Raw genomic sequence first — 9,470 nt, forward strand, 5'->3', positions numbered from 1 at the left:
AACATTATAAACTTCACTAACATGACTGAGAACATTTAAACTTCACTAACACTACTGAGAACATTTAAACTTCACTAACACTACTGAGAACATTTAAACTTCACTAACACTACTGAGAACATTATAAACTTCACTAACACTAATGAGAACATTTAAACTTCACTAACACTACTGAGATTTTATTATACCGGTAGAAGGCCAATCTCTAAAGCTTACAAAAAGCGTGAAATGATTACATGAAACGAAAGAGGGATGAGAGAGACTGGGAATTCACACATTTCAGAGAAATTATTGCCACCAAAAAAAAATTATGAAAAGGGGGGGGGGGGTAGTAATAATCCATACTTCAGGTGCCTGTGAGCATACAGGTTGGATGCATCATTGTTACATTTCACATTAGGATTTGAACAAAATTGTAAAATTCATGTCATAGAGACCAGGATTTCAGACAACCAGGCTGGTGTGAAACCAGATCAGTCGAAACTAATTTCAGGGGGAAGGGGTAAAAATGGGGAGGTGGCTTTATTTCTACATATCATGTTCTTAAAATGTATTAAATTTTTTTTTTAAATTTCACACAATGCAGACAGTTTTTTAAAAGGTTGTCATATGACAGATCATTATAAAAGTCTTCAAGAGCAGAATTTAAAACAAGCAAGCAATGTGATGGGAGGGCATCACAGTTATGGACCATGATGGGACAGGGTCACTAAGTGTAAACATAAGTCTGAGAAAGGTAGTGATGTGATCAAAAATTATCCTCCCCCAGGGATAGGGTCATGGTATTTGATTTGTTAACAACAATGGTGATATTGTAGTAAGTAATGGTGTCTGATCACATAAAACAAAACAAACATTGTCATTGTTCCCAGATGAAAGATTCTCTTGACTACCAGTAACAATCAACACTTGAGGGTTTCTGTGTTGTGTAGTACTTGGGCGGCTGTTATAAATAATAGAATATGGTAGACGTGAAAGGGAGGTTATGGCTTTGAACAATATTCTAATTTTCCTCATTCTAATTTAATTTTCATTCAAGTCTATTATTTTTGCTTCAGAAATCACAAGCACAAGCTACCTATCAAAGACTTTCATCTCAATACTATAGTGCATAAGATATATGCTAATTTCGCAGATAGGTAAATTCGCACTCTTTGTTTTCTGAAGCAAAACGTACTTTACAGTGGGTGTACACGAGTTAGAAATAATGAATTTTGGATATCATATGAATCTTCTGTATGCTCTCTTTGTATGCCATTACTTAAAAGAAATACTTGTTTTGAAAAGTATACTTCATTAAAGGTGCTTTTGTATTGTACACAATTGTAATTAGTTGTTTATAAAGTATATTTGTTTATTATAGACCTGAGGTACATTGAATAACAGCTCGGAGTTTAATTTTCTTAAGCCATCAGCTTAGGGCAATAGACTGTCGAGCTGTTCTCAGTACCGTGTTTAATTGTTTAATATGACATCATCATTCTATAGGTTCTACTCTTCTTCACTAGCCAAGGGTTTTCGGTCCACTCCACTCCTTGGCTAGCAAAGATGTAGGATCTAAAGGATGCAGAGTATACCTTGGATTTTAGTGCACCATATTTACACACTGTAAAGTCTCAGGTATAATTGAATTCATCATGGAACTTAAAATTATTTGCAAATTTACTTGATTTATTCAAAGTTCAATTTTTTTTCTCCTTAAACATTTATAGGTCGCTCTCATCAGCTAAGAGTTCACTGCAACCATATTGGACACAGAATTGTGGGTGATTTTATGTACAGTAACCGACAGGACACTTTGCCTTATCGAATGATGCTTCATGCATTAAGACTCAAATTCGATGGGCTAGATATATTATCTACAGATCCATTTACACCTGTGATTGACGATTTATGGAAAGTGACAGACATCCTGAGCACATATAGCAGCATATGTTCATGAATAAAGCATGATTAAAACAATTATGAATTTTTGAGAAATGGGAGTTTTGTTTTTGATATGAACATTTTTTGCAGCAAATTTTGAAATATATGTATAAAAAGTACCTAAACCATTTAAGAGTTATGGTTCTTTTTAGCTGTCTGAGAAATTCTTCATATCTAATTAAATTATTAATTGAATAAAGTGCCACAAAGTCATTTTGATATGAAATATATGTATACTCATCAAATATTCCGCATTTGAAAAATATCAAGCGCGTGGATTGTACATGCAAGTTTCGATGGGGGTGGGGGGGGGGTGAAAAATCAACAACATGTAAGTATCTAGAAAATTACTGACCAGAATGTAAAACCATTTCAAAGGGCAAAATTATGGTATATATGTGGAGAGAGAACATATCAACTGCAGCATTTGGATTTTCGGAATTTAGCTCTTTGAAGTCGTCACACACTTGTGGAATGCGTCCCTCACAATTACTGCGGATGCACGATACTGCTGCGTTATATAATGATTACCGATGAGGAAGAGAAGAAGAATTGATTTATTTTTTAAGATGGAAAGAAGGCAAAGAGTCGAGGCAGTTTCGACCACGAGTTGAAAGTATTCGGAATCTAGAGGAGAGGTTTAGAGGGTTCGAACCCCATCCCCTTTCTGATGTATTTTTTAAACGGTAATTTTTTTTTTCGCACATGGGCATACATTTCTTAGGGATCATGAAGAGAAAACTCAGCACTTAAAAACTGGAATGGGAATCACTTCCTCAGAGAGACAATGAATATTAACAAGTACAAAAGTTGAAGAAACTTTCTGATTTTAATTTCCTTTAGTCGATTTCGTGATATTTTGTTTTTGGGTGATCGATTCCAAAACAGATTGTTTACTTTTCTCCTGAATTCCTCCACATTACACGAAATGTATTTTAACCACCCCCCACCCCCACCAGGTTTTGCCCCCTTCATTAGAGACGTCTTATTCCTTCATACTGAACTATGGTATCCCTCCCCTTTTACTACACACATATACATATGGTAACCTATTCCAATACCAGAATTCATTATTTTTAATCCATAGAGATTTCAAATCAGTTCTAGATTAAGATACGACAGCTCATTCAACTTAATTATCATACCCTTCCTATTAATTAAGATGCGTATCTCAGCGACTCGTTTTTACCTAATTAGCGACATTCACACCAACGCCATTTGGGCCTTCTCCCTTCAGAAAAAATTGACCTTTTGGGCTTTGGTTGTATATTTGCTGCAGAGGTGCGGGAGGCTTTTGAATTGAAAATGCTTCCACGTACTAAAAGTTGTGGATCGTTTTATTATCACCTTAAAAAAAATATTAAGGAATAAATTAAGGTTCCTTTTTAATGCCATTTTGTGAATGTCTACGTTTTCCTCACGAGATATTCTTGTTGTTGATAATAAATGTTGAACAAATATTGTAATTCGATCTTGTCTGCTATGAAGAGCACCTTATCAGAATGGCATTTACATTTGAAAGTTCTAACAAGATTCTTTCTTTTTACTTTTTGTCAAGGAGATAATTGGGAGCTTTGGTACGATACATTGATTAAAATTTTCGAATGACCTTGTCGGAAATAAAAGAACAATCCTTGAAATTGGCTTTTATATATACTCAATCGTAATTTAAAGATTAGTAACAATTTCTGTGTTCGTCCTTTTAATCTTATCTGGTCAAGAGCTGTCATCAAAGAGCATTCGATACCCACTCGAGAGAAATCGGGTCAGCGTTAACGCTACGTTACGTCAAGACTGGCGATGGGCGACTTCCGATGACTTTGATGTTCTATGCAATGAACAGATAATTGTAAGATGTGATATGTATCCGCTACTGGTTGAAAGGGATTAAACAGACCGCGAGCCCTGTTGCATGCGGAGTTCACCAAGAGAAGAAGGTGTGAAGGAATTGCATTTTATTGATTGTGTTCCCCCTCCGGGGATAAAGTTGTCACAAAACAAAATTGAAAAAAATTTACCGTCTATTTGCATCTGTGCAAATATAATGAAGTGGAAAAGGTATTATTTATAATGAACCATTTTGAGATGTTCAAATAGCTTTAAGCGTAAAGATTTCAATAGATAATTTGCTTTAATTAAAAGATACCATAGGTTTTTGTTGTTTGTTTGTTTGTTGTTGTTTTTTTAGGGGGGTGGGGTCGGGTCTGAGTGACTCGTTGAGAGTACAATCTACAACTTTCCTACGGTTGGACAAATTCATCTTAGAATCCGATTAAAAAAATGGACTCGTTGTTTTCTCAGAAAAAGTTAAGGTATTTTCAAACAATGACTTCATTTCCACTAGTCTTGAAAAAAAATCTCAGTCGGCATACATCAAAGGTAATTAACACAGTGATGTAATAGCCGATTAAAAGAAGGAGTCTTTGAAGTCGCTTACAAAGAGATCTTTAGTAGATTGTTCTGCCTTTTGTAAACAAGCAAGATCTAAACACGAGCATTAGAACGCGTGTTACAAATAAAATTATTAAAGAGACATATTTTCACAATGTTTATTAGTCATATTATAATCGAGTTCAGTCAGACGGCATTCCCTTTGAAGTTCAATGTGTTTTGATCAGATCACAATCCATCGCTGACTGATAGCTCTATCTTTTAATCATTAGTATTAGTGGTGTTTTCAATTTCCTTAAGATTTTTACCGGATTTTCAGAGTAACATATATTCTTATATTAAAACATGTTCGTACAGAAAATGACCAGGAAAACATCAAACGGGTGAAGTAATCCCTCTGTGAAATTTTATAGGATCAACGTTAAAATACATGTTAGATGAACAGGGTCCTAAGCACTGTTGTTCTTTGGTCTGCAGTTCTCAAATCATTAGAATAAACAGTTAAAACATGTCTTTATATCAATATTTCTTTGTGAAAAGTATTTTGTCTCTACCAATTCTTTGTGAAAATAGCGATTTAAGAAAGACAAAACTGATCAAAGATTTCTTATTCTCCCTACTAAGTTTACTTCGGAAGTTTGAAATCCTTTGAAAATTTATTGGGGGTGCGAAGGTAAATTTATTTAGTGAATCAACTAAACGTTGATTATTTCCTCTGTAAAATATTAAAGGTCTTTCTTTCTACATTAAAAATACACTTTTATTTTGTAAACGATTAAAAAAATCTAACTATGAACACAGGTTCAATTTACTAGTATAACCTGACTCAACCTCATTAGATAGACTAGCCCCAAGATATTTCTGAATGTTGATTCTATCTGAATGCTGATTGGTGCGGTACATCAAAAGGAGTGACGTCACAGTGTACAACCCTGCCGGATCGCCGCATGTGTCTTTGATGTTAAACATTCGAACACTTTTTTAAAAAAAATACCTTGCACGCCATTTTTACGAACTCAAACTGATTATGACATCGAGCGTTACTTTCGGCAAGGTATGTGATACTGCACAACGCTAGCACTGTATCGCACAACAGGAGTGGAACCCAGAGTTTACAAAGTTAATTATTTTGATAAAGGAACGTAACTCTGTTCATAATTTGGATCAAATCGCACAACAGTGAAGTAAGTTCAATGGTTTAGTGTTTACTTGGATTATTTTTCAAAGGATTTCAGAAATAACATGGCGTATGACGGATCGGGTAATGTTTTCTGTTTAACAAAATAATTGATGGAATAACCTGTGTACCACAGATTCACGTGTACAGTTCAGCAATATTTACCTGAGGAATTTCTGGTTTTAGATTTTCACGAGGTCATCATTTGGAAATACTGGTAACATGTACTGACCGTAATAGTATGAAATGTAGACAACTTTATTGTTTCACGTTACTATTAACACGGCTTTTCTTTAGTTTTAAGCAGGTGCCCGTTGTGTAGATCTTTAAAAGTTATGGCCCTTTGTGTGCCCCGATTTGCATAGGCCGTAATGGCGGCTACTAATCTCGGATTCTCATGAAATATTTCTTACATTTTGAGTGTTATTGAACCATCAACGTGAGTATTTTTGTGAAATTAATATAAAAATCATTAATGTTGAAAATCAATAACACGCGTTATATGTTAGAACTTTGGTAAGGAAAGGTGGAAATGGCATGGTTGCTCATAAGAAAGAGGTCACGTACAAAATGTGAATGGCTACCGAAATGTGTGTTAGGAATTCGCTATTGATATCTACATGTAAGGAATATACCGTGATAAGTTCTATAGCCTTTGAATAGGGAAATTGATAACGAAAAAAATGTTTTATCATGGTAAATATATCAACTCTACGTTTGTGGTTTGCAGATTGTATTTTTGAAAGTGCACACTCCGATAGGCCCTAGTGCACTCTTTGATACACAATGAATTTGAAAAAATTTGTATTCAAAATTTATTTGTGGTTAAAGATGAGGTGTATGCTTGTATTTGTTACATGTAATATGCAAAATAGAGGCATTTCTTTTTTAGAATATTGAAAAAAAAAGTGACAAACTGAATCTTGTCTTGCAAGAATATTATCAATCAATCTAATTAAAATCAGATCTTCTCTGACCTTTACACTTCTCCAGTGTAACGGTTACAGAATATCTGATTTTAATTAGATTGATTATCAATATGATGATATCACAAGTCTTCCTTTCCTGTTAGAAATGTAACTCTTTCTGCAGTGCACTTCATATACATGTCTTTTTCTTCGTAGATGAGATGAGAGTAACCTTTTTCCCCCTGTGATTTCCACTGGCAGCATGACAAGCAACAAAGTTTGTCAATTTCTGAGTGAGTCTGGGGGGAACAACTTCACTGAATCTGCACCAAGGCCTCCCGTTCCAGGGGAGGAAAATGAAATAGTTTCCAATGGTGGCATGTCCACCAGGTCAAGTGAATCTATGAAGAGTCATGTGTCCACGAAGTCCAGCAAAAGTCAAACGTCCATAAAGAGTACTGCATCCAACCGGGACTTGACACATTCGCCGGCAGCCACACCTAGACGATCGGCGAAGGACAAATCATTTCTTTTGAGTGGTTGTGACACGGAGGAGGCTCCCTTGGGCTTCGAGCCAGAAGGGAGTGACTCAAATTCTCCCCCATTTCATGAAAACATGGAAAATAGTTTCACCCCTCCATTCATGCGATGGGCAGAAAACCTTACTTACCTTTTAGATGATCGTGATGGATTATCATTGTTCACGACTTTCTTGGATCAGGAGGGATTCGGAAAGAACTATGTTGAATTCTATTTTGCATGTGAGGGCCTGAAGAAAAGTGAACCAATTAAAGTTCCACAAATTATTAAAATTATCAATAGGAAATATTTCAAAAGTGATAAACTACCATGTGTCACGGAGCAGACAAAGTGTGCGATTCAGGAAAAAATTAAGAAGCAGGCTGTGGACAGGACAATTTTTGATGGTGCCCAGTTAGAAGTTCGAAATGAAATGAGTTGTCACAGCTATCCCCTATTTATAAAAAGTGACTTGTATGTGCAATATATTCAAAAAGGAGGTGATAGCCCTAATAGCAACAGTTCGAGTGGCTCCAATAGTGCTAGACCCTTGTCCATGCCCCTGCCCACCCTACCAGAAGACAAGATGTTGTCGGACATTTCCACAGGCAATGCAGCAACGGTGTGTGGGCCTCCCTCCAGTAGTAAACGACCCCCTAGTGCTAAAAGAACTATAGAAGCCTTTAATAGTACAAGGTGAGCCATCCTTAAAGCAGGAGCTTGGATTTTTTTAAACTTAGCATTTCGTTGTTTTTGTATGAACCTTGACCTCAGCAGGTCATTTTTATTGTCCAAGTGTCTCTGAAACATGCTTAAGTCAAGGTCACATACACACTGACCTTACTGGGCAGGGAGGAATCTGGTAGACAAGTGTGCATTGAAGTCTGGGGTTGTATCGTTTTTAAACAAATTAGACTTGAAAGCCTTTAAAATTTGTGAATTGACAGGTCTTGTTTCGGTGCAGAGAGTGGAATGTTGATTTTATCACATTTGCTACTTATGGTACAGAGATTGCACCCTGTGTAGTCCTCAGTGTTTCAAAAGAAATCAGAGAACTACAAAGTAAATATATATCTGTGCCATATTAAATAGGGATTGAATTTATTAGATCTAACACAACATGAAATATAGAGCTGGCCTTGTAACCCATGTTCTACAGTGCAACTCGGTACAACTGAAAAACAGAATCTGTCAGATCAAAACTTTTTTCAAAATTGTGGAACATAAACAAAATTTTCAGGTGTCCCACATTATGCAACATATCTCTTGCTCATTAAAGTATTTTTGGTAGAAAAAAAAGAATTTAAAAGTAGTCTATTTTTTATGAGAAGTTGGATTTAGGCTTTTAACAAGAAAGAAATAAAAGTAAGCATCATAAATTTTGGTAATTAAGTTGTTTTAGTTCAGGAGATCATCAAAGCTATGCCAGGCTTTTTCATTGTTGAAGTGGTAAAGGGCTTGCAAGCAAGATGAAATATGATCTGGCTTGGTTTACATAGGTCTGAATTCACATACCAGGTAAATGGGAAAGGGCACCTGGTGCAAATATTAAATGTATAATGATACATATCTATGTAAAGTAATTTTTCAAGTACTTTGTGAATGGGAACACTATTCTCTATTATGTGCTTTCAAATTTTTGTCAAGTGGTTTCTCCCTATATATATATACATAAAATATTCTAATGATGAATTGATTTGTCTTCACACAAAAAACAAGATACAGGCTAAGAACAGAAAATTCTAAAAATTGTTAATGTAAACATCAGGTAACACCTGAATTAAAAAAAGAACGATAGGAAGTTACAAAGTAAATAGATAGATAGATAACAGTTTGTTTCATGTAGTGATTGAAGTGAGGAGAGTCTGTAGATAAAGCTTTAGGTGATAAAGTTATCGGCTGAACATGCAACTCAACTCCGCAATTCTGTTGACAAGCCATACCTGACCCACTTTATGTCGAAGCACACACCTCAACACATTCAACACACGCATGCACATGTATGTTTGGCTGGATCTGTGAAATTTTATGATGTCACATCCAGGGAATGATGAACAGGGGTGAAAACAAGGTGCACTGCAGTGCCTCATTGATGGCCAAATTTCATCCTGCGCCAAATATTTGACCAAAAATCTTAGTTGCTTTAAAGTTCCAAGATACTTTTTCAATTGTCTTGTAATTAGAGATTATTCTGGATATTTTTGACTCAGTTTTGCAACAGGACCCTCAAAGATTTTTTTACCAATATGTATCGTAAGCGTATCTCAAGAGAACAAATACACCGGTATGAAGCAATTCAAGCTCAGATCCATGGCAATGTGCTTTTACTGTCAGACACAACTGGGAAATTCAGAAGATCAGTCTATTAGATAAAAGTTCATTATGGAATAATCTTGTGCAGACAGTCCTCCAAACTCCGGTTATGTCATTCAATGATGTGTGATTGTTTATAAGATTATAGGGTTACTATATATGGCATGTGATGAAACACCAACAAAACTTGCTACTGGTACAAACTAGCTTGTATCAAATATGCAATATTTTATTCT

General features: G+C 35.5%; 1 protein-coding gene across 4 annotated transcripts in view; it reads left to right on the forward strand.

Moving 5' to 3' along the window:
• LOC125669612 (axin-1-like) overlaps nt 1-9,470 on the forward strand; it is a 34,547-nt gene that overhangs the window by 8,092 nt on the left and 16,985 nt on the right. Inside the window, exons 1-2 of one of the 4 annotated variants that reach the window (XM_048904262.2) lie at nt 5,201-5,501; nt 6,619-7,617. In XM_048904262.2, the coding sequence (XP_048760219.1) occupies nt 6,665-7,617 (953 nt within the window). In that variant the 5' untranslated portion in view covers nt 5,201-5,501; nt 6,619-6,664. Of the gene's footprint in view, nt 1-5,200; nt 5,712-5,750; nt 5,934-6,618; nt 7,618-9,470 lie in introns of those variants that run through there. The other 3 variants (XM_048904263.2, XM_048904264.2, XM_048904265.2) reach the window with 3 other exon arrangements.

The sequence above is a fragment of the Ostrea edulis genome, chromosome 4, assembly GCF_947568905.1.
Source record: "Ostrea edulis chromosome 4, xbOstEdul1.1, whole genome shotgun sequence".
In the NCBI taxonomy this organism is placed as follows: domain Eukaryota; kingdom Metazoa; phylum Mollusca; class Bivalvia; order Ostreida; family Ostreidae; genus Ostrea; species Ostrea edulis.